This window comes from Denticeps clupeoides, chromosome 3 (genome assembly GCF_900700375.1).
Source record: "Denticeps clupeoides chromosome 3, fDenClu1.1, whole genome shotgun sequence".
Lineage (NCBI taxonomy): Eukaryota > Metazoa > Chordata > Actinopteri > Clupeiformes > Denticipitidae > Denticeps > Denticeps clupeoides.
The window spans coordinates 24,851,656-24,870,111 of NC_041709.1; the positions used below are offsets into that span (position 1 = coordinate 24,851,656).

Here is an 18,456-nt window from a genome sequence, read left to right on the forward strand (position 1 = left end):
TTCAATCTATGTTTTATCAGACCAGATAATGGTCTGAGAGTCCTAGAGATGCCTCTTGGAAAACTCCAGGTGGGCTGCCATGTGCCTTTTACTACGGAGTGGTCCGTCTGGATTGCTGCAGAGATGATTGTCCTTATAGAAGGTTTTCCTCTGTCCACAGAGGACCTCTGGAGCTCTGACAGATTGACCAACTGGTTCTTGGTCACCTCCCTGACTAAGGTCCTTGTCCCCTGATTGCTCAGTTTAGGTGGCCGGCCAGCTCTTGGAAGCGTCCTGGTGGTTTTGAACTTCTTCCACTTACGGATGATGAAGACCAGCTGCATATTTATTTTATTTTTATTTCTGAAATTTATTTTAATTATTTAAAATTATTTTACATGTAATTTTGAAAATGATATGTGTGGATGATGACCTAAAATTTTGAAGTTACTCTTGAAAAAAGACCAATGGTTTGGTGATAAAAAAAAAATTTAATTAAAAAATAAATAATAATAAATAAATAATGTGTTCGTCACATAAATAAATAAATAAATAAAGTGAAGTGGTTGTCATTTAGCATGCCTCTGATGAATAATGTCTTTTGCATATTTACCACTGGACATTTTGGCTTTTTTTCATCATCTACTTGCAATACCAGCTGAATGCCAATGGTAAAAGTAATCCATCCTTGGCCTGTTTGGCTTCCAGCTATGCTGTTTGCCGATTAGCCATGACTGTCATTAGTTCCCACCTGTATTTATTTCCACTCAAAGAGACCCGACGGGCCTTTCATTCGCCGCTCATTCAACCTGACAGCATGATGTCAGGAAACCGCAGCCGAGCAAACTCGTCTGTGTAAACCAGATGCCATTATTCCTGCTAATTACAGGCATTACACACACATTACTGCTAATGCAGTTTTTTTTTTTTCGCTCAGGGAATCTCAATGGCCTCCAGAGGCCACCACTCTCATTTTTTGCTGGAGGATTCTATGTCAGTTGCTTCTTAGCCTCAGTCCGTTTCTCTTGGGATGTTGTTGACCTCGCAAGCGATCAGGAATTCATGTCTTTAAGGAGACTTGGATGCCAGCCTTAGACATCTGTGCCCACCAGCTGGGGGTCAGGAGGGGGCATTGCTTTATCCTTGCATGATGCTCACGTCCTCAAGATGTGCCAGATGCCATTAATTGCCCTCAGCCACCTCCTCATCCTCCCCCTCTGAGATCTCCATTCATCCCCCAGGCCTCTGCACTGCCACCGACAAAACAAAGCTTTATGATTGTTAGAGTGTCCGGCACTTTCTGGCGCCAAGGTCATCTACTATCAGTGCCGGCGATACCTGTCCTATCAGATGAAGTCCTGGTGAACACGAGTGCTCCTCAGCTTTTGCTCTCTCACAGACTTGGGTTGTGACGTGATGGCTTATCTCTTGTAAACAGTAGCTGAGCCTCTTTCCACTCTGTTGCGCCACTGATACCTTGGCTCTGCCTGGCGCTCTCAATCTTCCCCGCCCGACAAGAGCTGTGGAACAAGCACAGCCGCCCGTGGAGAAGCTCAGACCCCCTTCATCAAGGGATGTTGGACAGTGCAAAGAGCTTCTTGAATTTGCTATTTCTGAAAGGGAAAGGGTGGGATGGGGTGTATGAGGGACATTCCAAGCAGAACACTTTCCTGAAACACAGTGTTATCATTCTGGTAGCAGCGGAGGTGGTTTGATGTAGCATTCCCATGGTGCCATTCTTTCTTCACCGGTTTGCACGGTGCCTTTCTGCAAGCAAACGGACATTTAAATTAAAAGTCTGCAACCCCTGCGGCCTGCCCTGGCACAGTTCTCGGTGGGCTGGTGGGGACAGCGGTGACAGCGTCTCAGATCTGTCCTCTGTGATGCAGAGCTTATTAAAAAAGGTGTACAAAATGTTTACCCAGGTGACGCCTCGGGAACTAAAAATGTTCTGTTTTTTTTTTTTTTTCATCTGAGACCCTGGAGCATACAAATACGTATACAGACTACCAGACACAATTCTTCATAAAGAGATCTCTTCTTAACACTAAATCTTGTTTATCGCATACAAAGCCAATTGTAGCATTGATTATTGATCTTATATTAATTAAATGTATAATTAATGCATTGTGACTGGGCAAGAGACCAGGAAAATGGCAGAAAAATAAATTACTAGAAACAAACAGGTATAAGTAAAAATTTGATAACTGAAATGTAATTCAAAATGTGAAAAATCCACATTAATTTTTTTTGGTATAATACCACCATTATTCATCCTTTGTTTTTTTTAAAAAAGGATGTTTTTTATCAAATCATTTCAAATGTACACTTACAAAAGCCTAAAAGAAAAAATAGTATAAGCATATAACAAGTAAAAGACTCAAATGTATGTCAACTCATGTGAAGAAGAATCAGTGGACAGTTGGAACCAAATTCCAGTAGACAGTCTGGACATACTTGCCAATTGCACATGGGATGTTTATGTTCTAGAGCTGTCTTTCCTTTGTACCCTTTGATGACATGCTGAGCACATAACCAAATCATTGCACTTCAGAAAGGTTTTGCAATACCGTAGCATGCAATGTAATTTGTCATTTTATCATTCTTCCATTTGGACTGATATTAAATTCACAATACAAGATGCATTTTCAAATTGATTTGTGCTTGATATCAGTATGAGAGTGTGTTTTTTCCTGCCTTGTTTGCCCAAGGGTTGTTCTGCTCAGTGGCCTTGAAAAGCTCCTCAGCCATCTGCCACAGAAGCTCCAATTAAATTTGATCAGTATTTCTTGTGAAAATATATAAAAAATTGAAGTCATACGCACGGGCTTATTTGATCAGATTTGAAGCCCGTGATGTGATTCACTCTCAGCTTGTAGGCTGACTCCCACATAAGGACTCCTGTTTGCCAGCACCAGTGTTTGTGTAACCTTTTGAAGTTGAGTAGTCTGAGAGTAACTTTGTTGTGTGGGAAAGGAAGAAAAGAGATAAAATAAGTGCCCCGCTGCTGCTTTGAAATGTCGAAAAACAAACAAAAAAGAAGACTAAATAAAACCCGCCCGTGTCTTCCGTCTCCGCTGGGAGTTCTGTCTCCAGTCGATTGTTCGTGTCCCTTTATGGCCCTTTTCCTCTGCATGCTACTGGCCCAACTCCACTCCCTTCTGCTACCAGGTACATTGTTTGTCTCTGCAGATGCAGTTCTGCCTCAGTGTAGGACACCACTGGTGAAAAGGTTATTTGGTTCTGTCTTGATCCCAAGGGGGAATGTCACTACACCTGGACGTGTGACATATTGACAGCAGGGGGTTAAATTTGTCTTGAATGAGCAAGTAGGGTGTTCCAAACATGCCTACAGGCTCCTTTCTTGTTAAAGTTCATCTTTCTGGATGTCAGAAATAATTAAACTCCAACAAAAGGGGAAGAACGTGCAGATAACAAGCACGCAGTCAGTTCTTTCTTTTATTTTTGTGGATCCAGAAGATATGCTAGCAAACATGGCTTATGCATTCATATATATTGCCTAGTTGTACATAGTGGCACGAAAATTGGGCCCATATCAGTAAACAGCCAGGGCAAACATTAAAGAGATAAGGTTCAGCCAAGAAATGCTATATTTTACTTACATTTTTGACTTGCAAATGAGGACAAATGAGGGCTTTTCTAGATGATTTTTCTGATTTCCTCTCCAAAATTGTGGTGGACAATTACAAGATTATCTTACTTGGTCACTTGGTAAAGTTAGATGATCCCTTTTACTTATATTCTTGAATTCTTTGGTATCACCCAAAATGTGATAGGCCCTTCCCATAAATGTGGACACACTCTTGATCTTGTTCTTAGTATTGGAATTGTAATTGAGAACCTGATTGTCCTGGTTCTCTCAGACCACTTCTTGGTCACATTTAATGTATGCTTAGGATCCTGCATTTTGAGACCCACAAGATACCGGGAATAATGCATATTCACAAATTTTATAAAGATGTTGAATTTATTCCCTGTGGTCACCTGATTTACCAGATTCTGCACAATACCTACAACAAGTAACAGACAACATAGATGCCAACTGGATATTGTTGCTACAGTAAAAAAAATCATTAATGTTCAAAAGAAGGCTCCATGATACAACAACCACACTAAACTAAAAAAGTACTCACTCCGATTGGAACGGAAATGGTGTTCCTCAAACCTGGAAGTGTTCAGACTAGGCTGGAAAGTCCAATCAAGTATCAAAAAGCTAGAGCTGCTTATTTGTCATTTTTGATAGAAGATAACAAGAACAATCCTCAATTCTTATTTGACACCATTGCTAGACTAACAAGAGCAAATGATAATTCCATAGAGCCATTAACTGCAATAAGAAGCAGCACTTTTATTGTTTACTTTGACAATAAGATCAATCAGATGAAACAGAGCATCTTAGATAGTGGATGAGCAAAGTTATACATATCTTCCTGAGAACCTCACAGATCAGTCTGCAAAAATCTTCATATGCCATAATTGTTTTTGATGTATTTCATTGTAATCCAATGCTGACTAGTGGAGAATGGATTTCCCTTGCTGAGTCTAGGTCCTTCTGAAGGTTTTGTTAGAGGGAGTTTTTTTTCCTTTTCACTGTTGCCTCTGGCTTGCTTCCCTAGGGCTATGAGCACTGTTCTAATTGTTAGGTTCTTTGTGCAATGTATATTCTAAAAAGTGGCATTTAAAAAAAGATTGATTGATTGATTGATTGGTTTTACCCCACTTACCCCAGCATTGTGTCCCTAAGAAAGACACTGTCCTTGTAACTGTCCTTGTATTAATGTTAAGTCACTTTGGATAAGTGTGTCTTTATTTATTTGTATAGTGAACTTTTTTTATATCATACTTTTGGCATAGTCTTTATGCTGTTTATTTTTGCTGCTCTTATCTTGTCCACTTATGTTGTGAAAATGTAAATTTCCCACTTGTGTGACTTATCTCTTTTCTGATAAATGCCATGAATGTAAAATACTCTGAGGATGCCATTCAACTCATGACCACTAGAGGCAACATCTCACACAGTGCCCCTTTAACTACTATCTTCTCTGCATTATCGCTTGCCTGTACAGATCTTGGTGCACGTGGGCTTCCTGACAGAGGAGTCAGGAGACGTCTTCAGCCCGAAGGTCCTGAAGGGCGGTCCCCTGGGAGAGATGGTGCAATGGGCAGACATTCTGACTGCTCTGTACGTGCTCGGCCACAACCTTAAAATCTCCATCTCAGTCAAGGAACTGCAGGGGTGAGTTTTCAAATGACCATATACCTTATACGTGTAAAAAAGACCATGTGGTGTGAGAGAGAACAGAGTGTAGAAAAACTCTTTCTCCCTCCACACAAAAACACTGTATTCAACCACTCCAATTTGATGTTACCTGGCAGAAAGAGGCATGGCACAATAGAGGTTAAAAATGTACAGTTTCTAATTTATTAACACCGGTAAATAATTATTGTAGTTACATGTGAATATTGAATGTAAAAAGGTACCAAGGTTACAGAGAAAATAAAAATAAGAAGAAAGAGTAAAGAGGGAGAAGAGAAAAAGAGGGGGAGAGAAAGACTCAGAAGCCTTCCGGCTTCCGATGGAAAACCCCCTGAGCAAGAAAGCTCAGAGTCCCTTTTCCACATGTGAGCAGGCCTTTATACCCCTGGCCTACAGGAAGTTGTCACTGGCCTACAGGAAGTTGTCACTGACCAATCAGAACCTGTTGTTTCTGATGTCACGCCCCCGGTGCCTCCCATTTGGGGAAGACAGAGGGTGAGCGGTCCTGACAGCTGACACTTCACACGTTGCCGTCAGACAAAAGGCATGTAAAACAGAGGTGCTGAATCTTCACGCACAACCATCCACACAGGAATGAGACACCTCCCCCTGCAGACAGCTGTTTTGCAACACAAAAGGCATGCTCCCGTGATGTCCATCCTTACATACGACTATACCTTTATGCTGTGTGGAAGTGCTCTTTCCTGTTCTCATAAGGCTTATGAACACGTTCCAGTCACTTAAACCTCGCTGATCTGGTGTAACATTGATTACTATTGATTTTACGGTGTTTCACATTTTCTCTGTCTGCATGTCAGTGGCCTTTCTTCTTCCCTTAAAGATGCACACTTAAAGTACACCAGACTGGCAAAAATCTGTTTGTATTGATGAGGTCAAGAGCAAGCACCCTCCACAACACACTGCAAAATGACCATTAGCATGAATCAATGGGTTTTAACAGAAATCTTACACATTGCACATGCAAAACTTGCTCTTTGTGAAGAAAAGGAAGACTCACCAGCAGACAGAAAAAACTGAAGAAACATTGAGTCAGAGTGATTTCCCCCTTCTTCTCCAGGGTAAAATAAGCTGTGTTATTAAATAGGCTTTTGGAAGGAAATATTTTCCTATTTTTTAATATAGTCGTCCATTTTGCACAGGTGAATCCAGCATGTAGTAGACTGGACTCGAGCCTAAAGATCCATCTAGCTTTAGCAATAATGGTTTGTGTGGTTTGGGTCTATTTCTGCCCTGCACTAAAGATGCAACAGGAAATGACCTCATCTCCACTTGACATGCGTGTCTCTCAGTGCAGGTGTGTTTGTGAACCAGAGCATAAATCTCGCTAATGCTAACAGAGCAGCCTCCACCATCACTCATGTAGGCACGTCAGAGTCTTCACGGCCCTTCGCAGTTTATGAGACGCCATTGAACGTTGACAGGGCTTGTTATTCACGCCATGTAGCTGCCAACGATGGTGCCATTCTGCAGAGACTGATTGCTCTATGTGTCTCTGGAGCCTGGAGCAGCGGCATTAGATCAGCCCATACCGGGAAAAGCTGAACAGGCGTCACACCTTGACTGTTTTAGTAGAAAGTGGGAGAGAACGGATGGATTACCACCATTAACTCACCTCATGCTGAATTTATTTAATAAAATGTCTTTCTGGTGTCCATAGGGTTTAGGAAATGCTTTTTTGGGACTGTTCCCCATTTCAGATCTCCCATACACAAAAGGGCATTTCAATGTAGTCATCACTCTTATGCGCATATCAGTGGCAAACAGGAGGACATTGGTGACTGGATGTGAAGGTCCTTGTCCCTTTGGCACGCTATCAGAGTTGTGCAGCATGGTAGACTGCCCGTTCTCCAAAAGGAAACATGGCTGCCTTTAAGTCAGGACCACTTTAGAGGAACGAGCTGTGGGGCTCAAAGGTTCTTTTGTCTTCCCTTTTCTTTTTGCTCTTGTGTAGTGTGCAGGGTTTGGTAAATGGAAATCTTGTGTTCTAGAAAAAAGCTACGGTGGGGGAAAAAAACGGTCTGGGGTTCTATGAATGAACACCATTATCAGGGAAAAAGTAGGATGGGAAGCCATGGGAGATTTAAAATGAACATTCCAGAACATTCAGATATCCTCAGAATTTCTTATTTGCATAGATTTCAGGGGGTGACAACAATGCAAGAGGAACAAATGTCATCAAAATATGAGATTGAGGTATTAGGAGTGTACAAAACAGAGGAGAAAGGGAGGAGATGGACAACTGGGTGTCAATCGTCCTGATTGAGAAAGTAGGGTGTGTGAGCATGCCTACACCTTCTTCCCCTTAATGTGTTCATAAAAGCGACATGGGGCAGCCTAGCAGTTAAGGAAGCGGCCCCATAATCAGAGGTTTGCTGGTTGAATCCCACATTCAATACAAGTAAGTCTTCCCTTTAAAATAGGACTAATGTAAAAGTGAAAGTACAGAGATTTAATGTTCTGTTATTAGTTTTGTAAGAGAGCTCTTGTGTAATCTACTAATTTTAGGTGAAAATATTGTTGCTTTTGGCACAAAATCCTTTAACTGTCACGCTGACTGAACATAGCGAGGAAGGAGGTCGGTCACGATGGCTGGACATGGCAAGGAAGAAGGACGCATACGCACAATGTCACAAGACAGGGGTTTAATACATGGTGAACAGGACAGGAAACATTACCAAACCCTAACCCTAGGAACTATAAATCCAGCAGAAGATATGTGACTTCAGGGGGCGGGACTTGCAGTGTTTGTTGGTGTGGTTTTTACCTGCTTCATGCAAAGCTTTATCTGCTACACTAAACATGACAAGAGGGTTAATAAATGTTTGCTGTTTAGTTTTATCTTGAAACCCTTTTTTGTTACTCTATTCTGTTTTATGGTGGACATATTTTAATAATCTCTACTAACTGCTTACCCTAGGGCACCGTTAATATGGCTTATATTATACATAGGAATGATGACGTTAGTATTATTTTGATTGTCTGCACCTTTACAGATAGCTGTATGGGCCATATGAAGAGCACTAACAGCCATATAAGAAACAGTTATGCTGCATTTGTGCCACTATGTAATAGCTCGACAGATTTCTTATAATGCAGACATTTCACTTTAAAAGAATAATTTTACAGATACATCACAGTACAGATACATTAAAAAGTACAGTAGTGAATTACATTTTCTTTGTTACCGTCGTCCTCTGAGCTCCCACAGTTGCACCAAGGTCTGATAAACCTGTTCTTCACAGTTGAAGAAGACTGATTACTATTTTTTCACCTTGACTTTCTATTGTTATTTCCTGTGATAGTCTCTGTAATACTTGCAAGAAAATTGGTGTTTTGATTTGACTGATGTGACATTAAAAGCAATTCTGCTTTCAGGGAGACGCAATTATTATTTTCTTCTCCCTCTTGTGATTTGTCTCAGATATGTGGTGGATTTATTGATTTTTTCACCCTGCGGTTAACACATCAGTGGATGGAAAAGGAGCACTACTGCTCATCCTGCATCGGAGTTTATGTAACCGAGGTCCAATTTAAGATAACTGTCTTTTCAAAATGAGTTAAGGTCTTGCAGATACCTTTAACATATATGTTAATATAATATGTGATTGCTACGGCTGCACATATACTAAAATTGGATCAATACAGAGAATATTAGCATATTTTTTATGGGCAGTGGTGACCTAGCGGATAAGGGAGTGGCCCCGTAATCAGAAGGTTGCTGGTTCGGGCTGCTCACTACTCACCAAAGGTGATGGTTAAAAGCAGAGGGCACATTTCGTTGTGTGCACCGTGTGCTGTGTATCACAATGACAATCACTTCACTTTCACTAATGTGGATTATGATCAAATTTAAAATAAGATACAAATTTTATTTGAATTATCTGAATTATCTTTTACAAAAATAGTTTTAATAAATACATGCACATTGCCCGAAGGAATTTTCCTAAATTCACCCTCTGCCAGCTGGGAGGCATAACACAGAAATTCCTTGTATTCATTTTGAGTTAAAATTCAAGTATTTATGATTATTCATTTTTTTGCTACTATGAACGTTAAATGTCATTTCAACTTGTCAGAGGTGAACAAAAGAGCAAAAACCCTGAAATGACTGTACTCTGCTGGCTAGGATCAGGTGCTTGAATGGTTTCATTTTTAATGGTTGCATTTTATTTTAATATTGATGGCCCATTGCGTGCCACTTCAGAATATATTTTGGCCTTGCTTGGCTTGTTTAGCAGCAGTACCAGACACCTGTCTCTGATGGATATTGAACATTTAATTTTCTGGCCTTCACCTGACTGCTAAAAGCACACTGTGAGAGTTTTTCCACAGTGTTTCATTACAGCTTTCAGTAATTTGGAAAAACGGCTTATCATGCATTTCACACCGTGAGTGGTTGCTAGATTATTTGGGTCTGTGGTGCATGCTACCACTTGAAACGTCAAGCTTTTTATATTTTCCCTGGAGTTTCAGGTCACAGATGCATCTGTTATCTGACTTTTAAATTCAGCTGACACTACAACAGCAAAAATAGAATCTCACGCTTGCAAAAAATAACTGTATTGTAAATTGTTGTTCTGTTTTATTATGATTATTTTCACATTGTTTTTTTCATCTATGTGACGATGTGTGATGTATTCATTGGAAAGTCACAAAATCATACATCCAAACATTACCAAAAAAATTATGTGTGTCCATGAAATTAGCCACATTCAATTGAAGTGGAAGCATGGATCCAGCTTAAGATAAACATGGCATTGAGGGATATGGTGCATATGTTTTAGCCATCTTTTTCACATACCCATTACCCATGGACTAATTTTACCAATATTTATAATTATAACTGCATGCCTCTTTGTATCAAGATGTTTTCTAAGCCTGAACTTCCCATTTCAACTTTTCATTTCATTGCTCTCCATAGTTCCTTCTCACAAAGAGGATCTGGGGATTATATAGTTGCACAACTTGGTCCAGAGGTTTAAGGACCCCCTCACACTAAACTCTCGAGGAAGACGAGGACGTGATTGGCTGCAGCATTTGCTCCCTAATTGGCCACATTGGGGCTGATTTGGTGAGTCGCGTGGTAAAGGGCTTGCCTTGTGGGCCGACCAGACAGGCATGGAATTCCCAGCCTCAACCCTCCATTCAGTTCAACTGCATCCCCTGCAGCAGCACATTGCCTACCAATTTGCGGAATAATGTGTCAGGATGCATGTTGAGGCTTTGTTGGCCACTTTATCTTAGAAATTACAGTTTGACACCCAAAAGACATCTTTATACCAGCTCCCATACTGAAATAATGTAACTAGCAAGCGTTTATTTAATGGCCAAAACCAGCCCTATTCACTTTAAATATTTGGTAACCATTTACTTGATGTTTTAAATTTTACTTGATGTTTTTAATTATTTTTAAAAAGTTATTAAAGGAAAAATGATATTTATATAAAAACCAGACATCACATGTACATAAGTATTCACAGATTTTGCTCAAAAACAGCCTTTGTTGATGCACATTTACCAGCAATTACAGCCTCAAGTCTTTTTGAATATGATGCCTCAAGCTTGGGACACCTATTCTTGGCCAATTTGGCCCATTCTTCTTTGCAACACCTCTCACGCTCCATCAGGTTGGATGGGAAGCATTTGTAGAAGCAATTTTAAGATCTCTCCAGAGATGGATTCATCCACTCCGTTGTTATCTTGGCTGTGTGTATAGGGCCGTTGTTCTGCTGAAAGATGAACCATTGCATTTGTTTCTCATGGTCTGAGAGGCCTTCAGGTGCCTCTTGGCAAACTCCAGGCGGGCTGCCATGTGCCTTTTACTAAGTAGTGGCTTCCGTCTGGCCACTTTACCATATAGGCCAGCTCTAGGAAAACACCTGGTGGTCTTGAACTTCTTCTACTTACAAATGATGGATGCCACTGTGCTCACTGAAAGTAAAGTGAAAAGTGAAGTGATTGTCATTGTGGTGACAACTGCAGCACAGCACATGGTGACACAACAAAATGTGTCCCATCACCATTAGTGGGCAGTGGGCAGCCATGACAGGTGACTGGGGAGCAGTGTGTGGGGATGTTGCTTTGCTCAGTGGCATTTGAACCGGCAACCTTCTGATTACGGGGGCACTTCCTTAACCGCTAGGCCACCACTGCCCCACCACTGGGACCTTCAGAGTAGCAGAAATGTTTCTGTAACCTTCCCCAGATTTGTGCGTTTAGACAATCCTGTCTCGGAGGTCTGCAGACAAGTCCTTTTCATTATTTCTTTGTGCTCTGTGGGACCTTATATAGACAGGCATGTGCCTCTTCAAATATTGTTCAATCAACTTTTTTTTCCACAGGTGCACTCCAGTTAAGCTGCAGAAGCATCTCAAGGATGATCAATGGCTGTGAATACTTATGTAAATGTGCTACTAAGTTTTATATATATATATTCATATTGTCATTATGGGGTGTTGTGTGTTGAATTCTGAGGAAAACAATTAATTTAATCCATTTTGGAACAAGGCTGTAACATATGTGGAAAAAGTGATGAGCTGTGAATACTTTCTGGATGCACTGTATCAATTAATTGTCAACATGCTGATACATGATGTGTTTGGGTCATGGTTGCAGTTATTCACTCCAACCCATCAACAATGGGCTATCCTTCTCTAGTTTCCTTTTTTATACTTTTAGTGAGAAAATACAATGTCAATTTAGAAAAATATAGAATTGTACCATTGGTTTCTAAGTGACATAAAAGTTAGTAACTCATGTTGAACTTTTTTTCTATACTGAAGTAACATTGGATTCCTCAAGCTTGTTAGAATTTTTTTATTTAATACCAAATTGGTGAACATTTTACATTATTGTAACATCCTGAGCAATCTTAGCCAATGAGGCATGAAGCCAATGAGACATGATTGCTCAGGACTCCTTAAGAGCAGTTCAACAGCACCCAGTGGGTGCTGCAACATTCATGTGAACTCTGCCAAACGTTTGTGTGTTCTTCACTACCTGGATTTATTCCACACGCCTCAGGGTTTGTTTAAGTTCCTTTTGTGTTTTCCTTTTGGCCCTCGTGCCTCTTTATTTTTATCAAATAAATATCCTTCCTTTCCAGATGATACCTCGCTTCTGCGCTTTCTTCCATCTGTGACACTTATTCTCTTCTACCATAATGCTTAAAGATGGAACTTATGAGGGCAATTTTTTTTTTGTTGCAGTTGCAGATTGCCTTAGGTTTTATTAACCTGAAAGTAGCAAAATGCATTAAGGAAGTCCATGCTAATTTTTTTTTTTTTTTGGATGAACACGCCCATTGATGGCACACAAATTTGGCCAGAAACCCAGGGGCAAATTAAAGGCACCTCTTAGTTGATGCCAAAGAGACGCTGTGTTGGTGGGAGATAATGAAAATGAGGTCCAAATTGGAATTATGAACTGTGTACAGTAAAGATCTTCTATTTGTACCGTGGACTGTGTAAACACTCCCTGGTACTTCCACTCTGTGCTGTGGGGTGAAGGTGATAAGGGAGGCGCTGTCTATTTCTTGCCCTTTTGTCTGTGTCTGTGTCTCTGCGTCTTTTGCTCGCTTTTGTTGAAGGTTAAGTGACAGGTTCTGTGAGAGGCTGCTGTTTTATACAAGACTTGAGTTGGACACATGCAGAATTCATTTTCTGGCTGCAAAGAAGCAGATCAGGGTAAAGGAAGATGTAAAATGGTAGGAGTGCTTATTCTTTTAAATCTTTCCCTTCACATTCTCTCTCTCTTTCCCTAGTTGTGATATTTTTCCCATCTAATAAAAATTCTATTCTAATTTGCCCCTTTGCTCAGAAAGGTAGCAGAAACTATTTTGAATGGTGGAGCACTAAAGCCACTTCCAAGACCTGCTTCTCCGATGACCATTGAGCTATGCTTCATGATTAATATTTGGGTCATTTGCTTGTTTGTTTCCAAAGGCTTTGCTTGATGACGGGCCTAAGTTATGTTTTCTTGTGATGGTTTGGTAGGTCATACTTGTTTAGCAATTGTTCCTGTGACATCCCACGGTAACATACACAGGATGTGTTTGAAATGTTCCCCCAACATCCCTAGTATGTTCAGACACCCCCCACAGGATAAACAGGGAACCCTACACATTAATGTGGCTTTAGAGGAGGATCTTGGGAACTGAACGTTTGAACTATGTTCCCTGCAGTCACTCATGCTCAGTAAAATGCAGCAAAAGGGTGGTATTACGTTTTTTACACAGAGTAGCAAAGTGGTAGCTGCATACTAATTTCTGGGAGAAAAACGTCAGTACTTAGAGAAATGTGCAGGTGTTTTCCCACTCGTGTATGGTGACTAATTTACAGAAACCACGATTTCTTTCTTCTTAGGCCTTGTGTTAGGAGAGCTAGATGTGCAAAAACATCTACAAACCATGAGCACGAACTCTGCAACATGTTTGCAGAAAAGGTGAATTGCTTTGGGGGATTTAGCTACTGTAAATCTTTAGCATCTAAAGATTTGTAAATCTTTAGTGAGGAAAGTAACCTCAAAACTGTCTGGTCAAAACAAAAACAAATTTAAAAAAAAACTTTTGATTAAGCTTACTGCAAATTCCAAATAGTAAAAAAAATAAACTAAAAAAACATAGCCTTATACTGGCTCACTGTTCCGAAATGAGCGTGTTGCATGTGTCTTTCCACTCACTTTAACCATTAATTTTCAGAAGATATCCCATTCACTTTCCTCATATGTCTTTTGTCATGGGGCCTAGGTGTTCAAAAATACAGCCATCTGTCTTCAAAATTGGGTTGTGACCTTTTGTTTGTCCTAGGTGACCTGTGCTTGGAGATGGACTGGGCATTCAGGGTACTTGTAAACACAATTTTTCACTTAAATCGTGCTCTATTACTCTGTGTGTAGTGGATTGTTTTGCTGCACCAATGCCTCTTAGTTTTGGGTGAAATCCCATTTGGCCATGTCTAAAATCCGAAGTCACTTGGGTTATGTTTATGTGTACTTGGCCGTCGGCAGTCCGATGGTGAGCTAGAATGTGAGAAAGGATTATAATGTATAATATAATTATACTATACTATACTATACTATTATACTATACTATAATTATACTATAATTATACTATACTATACTATAATATAAATTAATATTTACAAATGAAATGAGATAAATGTGAGGGAAATTATTGCTGTAGGTGCTGCTAGAGCTTCATGTCAGAAGTGACGTCATTTAGACTCAAGGTAGGGTTAGCATGTGTTGGTATCAATTGCCACATTATTTTGACTTTAAGTAATACTAGTTATCATGTGATTTTCTCTGAGACCTAAATCATTTTGAATTTTGAAGTCCTGGCAGACTGTGAAGGACTTGCTGGCTGGAAGTCAGTTCCACTCTTGTGTTCCTGTTTGTCAGAGACGTCAAAGACGGTTTCATGGGCTCCTGGGTGATGGGTGGGATGAGGTTCGAGTTGGACGGCATCTTATATAACGGTCCTCCCATGTGTCAGAGCTAATTATCTGGCCACTTACCTCAATGGCAATGCTGGAGGCATGTCTGAAGGGACAGAAGTTTGCAGGGTGGTACTGTGGGCAGTAAGTTTTGTGGACTAGTGAGTTGTGTGACACACAAGTACAAACAAACCTGCACGCTAATATAGTCATAATCAACTCACGAGATGATAAAAACTCACAAGATCACAACTCACAACACACACCTAGGGAAGTAATGTGTAACATAATGAATGCTATGTATCAAGACTTGTATTGTATTTAGTTGAACATTTTTTTTGTTTCATGTCAGGAAAACTTCCTGACATGAAACAATACTCCAATCTTAATCGTTTTGGATTTTTCTTTTTAGTTGATTACTATTTTCTGCAAAGAAACATTTTTTATAGTGCGCTCCACCTTAATATCCCCACTTGCATGTTTGTGTATGTTTGATACTCCACTTTATATTGTAGAAGTACACACACACACACACACACACTCCAATTTGCCCAGACCTGCTCCAGTATCATGACCAGTATCCTCAGCACCAGTCCACCCACCCACTGCGACTGCAGTCAGAAGTTAAAGATAGCGCTTGCCAGCTCTCCCAAAGCTCCTGGAATTGCTCCATCAACACCCCTCCTCTCATTTTTTACCCTCCCATCACTCTCTTTCCAACCCTTATGGGATTTCTGGTCTCCGCTCCGGCATGGTTGGTGTGGATGGGGATGCGTCATGCTTAGTTAGTCTGACATGTACAGTCTCATTAGTCATGGGGTGGGTTGGGGGGCGCTGTCAGCACGGGCCGAACCGTCTGAGCGTAATCCATTTAACGCTTCTGTCTTCTGTGCTGTGATGCAGCCCGCGTTAATCACATTTTACTAAACTCCCCCCGCCGTTTTCTTCTCTCTCTACCTCCCCCTGTGTTGCTATGTGAAATCTCGCTGTGTGTTTCTGCTCGTCTCGGTGGAGGAAGAGTGACTGCAGCTACAGTGACGAGACATCGAGGAAGTCAGTGTGACAGGTGGAGGAGAAGAGTGACATTTCTACATACATACACACACATACACACACACACACACACACACACATTGCATTACAAGGCTTTTTATCTGACACTTAAATCCAGAGCAACTTGCAATCAATAGTTACAGGGACAGTCCCCCTGGAGACACTCAGGGTTAAATGTCTTGCTCATGGACACAATCCTAATAAGTGAGAATTGATCTTGTGACTTTGTGGTCATCGTGTTCACAAGCTAGTGTGTCTGAATAAAAGTTCCAATAAAAATGTATAACATGTTATTTATTCATTACTTGTACAGATTTAGTGCGTTAACTCTGACATCCTTAATAAAAATCTGTAGAAGTGCTACAAATTGGGGTGTTCAAGAAGGTCAAACAAGGAGATGCAATAATGTCAGAAATATTACTGCTGTTTTAATGCATGTGAAATTAACATGACTGCATGTGATATTAATATGCATGTGATAGTAATATGACAGCTTTACAGCAAATCACTCATACTGCATAGATAAAGCGTGCTGCACTGAAGATGTTAAATCTTGTCTCTCTGATGGCTGGCAGAATGTGTGCGACAGCGAACTGCTTTTACTGAAGCGCCTCAGGGCATCCCATCGCTGGTACCTTCCCTTCTAAAGAGCTGTTGCTTCCCAGGTTACACCTAAGTTTACACCGATTGCATAACACACTCCAAACGACACACAAAGCACGACTGTTTCTTTGTTTCTCTTCCTTCGGTCACTCCTCTCTACTCTACCATCAGTCACAAAAAAACGCAGCTCTTTTCACTTGATGATAAATAGCTGGTGCCACCATGCTCTTACCATGGTGGTAGTAATGGGTAACACACTCGCCTATGAACCAGAAGACCCAGGTTCGTCAAAGCCCACTTACTGCCATTGTGTCCCTGAGCAAGACACTTTAAGTTCCTCCAGGGGGGTACTGTCCCTGTAAGTCACTCTGGAATAGTGGCATCTGATAAATGCTGTAAATGTCTTACACTCCATTTAAATAAAATCTGTTAGAGTACATTTTTCAGTGGTAGCTTCAGTGAGAGTTGAATTCACTTTATGTGACTGTGGGGAAAAGCGGTTTACAGATCTATTTGCACCATGTGTGGTGCAAACGTGAAAGGAAAATAGTTTCTCTGCCCAGGAAACTTGCTGATATCTATCCCTGTCAGCCTGTAACATGACAGCGGACATATGTACTATTGTCATGGTGGCCAGACATGGAAGGAGGAGGCATATGCACGACTCATTTACTGGGAATTTAATACACGAAGCACAAAGAGCACCAACAACCACCTGGCGGAGAACAGACACAAAGAGGGAAGCTTTATACAGCCATACACATGTGAAAACAATCAGGAATCATAGTAACACAGGACAAACATGAAACTCCAGCCCGAACCATGGACACAGAGAATTCCCTTCCAGAGCCTGACAACCATGTGTATATTTGCTGAATGTTGCATGATTCCTGTGTAAGATGGTTCCAATGCATTCTTCAGCTTGTATTACAGTGTTCATCTGATAGTCAGAGACACTCAATTTAGTCATTTTTGTGAGGACTTAATATGATGACAACGTGACATTCTCTATTGTAAAGTGAAGTGATTGTCATTATGACGCACAACAAGCACAGCTCTGCTTTTAACCCATTACCCTCAGTCAGCAGTGGGCACCCGTGGAGCAGCTAATTTCCCACTTTTGGGACTAATAAATGATTATCATATTTAAAATTAATTGTACAGGCAGCATTAGCATTAACATTAGCCAAATGTTTAAAGGTCCCCTATCATGAAATAGGTGTAAAGAGTTATTTGGCCATTCTGCTTCACTGTTCAGAGAGCAGCAGCTCAGACGGTCAGATCTGGAATTTGTCCTCTTATGTCGCCATAAGGGGAAAGGTTATATTTTTACCCGTTTCACATGTATGGTCCTCAAACTTCCTGTTTTGCGGCAAACATTGTGGTTGGTGAATAGTGTTGATGATGTCATTTCCTCGAATGCCCACTCACGTCTATAGGCCGCCTCTCTCAACCGTCCTCTTACCACCTCTCTCCTCCACATTTGCATTTAAAGCTGCAGACACCGAAATCTCATTGTGGGACTGGATAAAAGTGGATTTTGGAAAGAGACTTCAGATACTGTATTAGGGGACCACCTATATAAAAGCAAAATAAAACTTCATGTGTTCCCCTTTTGTTCAGCCTATATCAACAATTCCAGTTTATGTAGCACGGTTTTCATCCAGATGTGTGCATGTTGTATTTTTGTCAGTGGGGACTAAATACAACACTTCATCTTAGCGGGGACCAAATGTGCGCACTTGTTCTGCATTACGCTATAAATGCAACATGCAGACCCCTGCTGATACCTTTCTGCGAACTGAGCCCAGGTTTAGGATTCTACTGTGGCACACATACCGCTGTAGCTTTAATGCTAACACCCCTCAGCTCAGATCGTCACGCTCGTTAGCAACCTTGCCATGTTTCACTGTATTTCATCAACATCTCCCTCCGCCCCTGCTCGCGACGCATTTGCGCAACTGTAATATCTGCCGCCACAGCTTTCCACAGAAAACCACTGGCTGGATGCTCACAGATTTCATTAATTGGAAAACTCTGCCAGGTGAGGTGACAGAGTGACATTTGTATTCTCAAGGTTCGCCACG

General features: G+C 40.9%; 1 protein-coding gene across 2 annotated transcripts in view; it reads left to right on the forward strand.

Annotated features, from left to right (window-relative positions):
- Nucleotides 1-18,456, forward strand: part of LOC114786544 (alpha-1,6-mannosylglycoprotein 6-beta-N-acetylglucosaminyltransferase B-like) — a 106,539-nt gene that overhangs the window by 55,024 nt on the left and 33,059 nt on the right. For both annotated transcript variants that reach the window (XM_028973735.1, XM_028973736.1), the window contains one exon: nucleotides 5,067-5,236. In XM_028973735.1, the coding sequence (XP_028829568.1) occupies nucleotides 5,067-5,236 (170 nt within the window). The remainder of the gene's footprint in view (nucleotides 1-5,066; nucleotides 5,237-18,456) is intronic.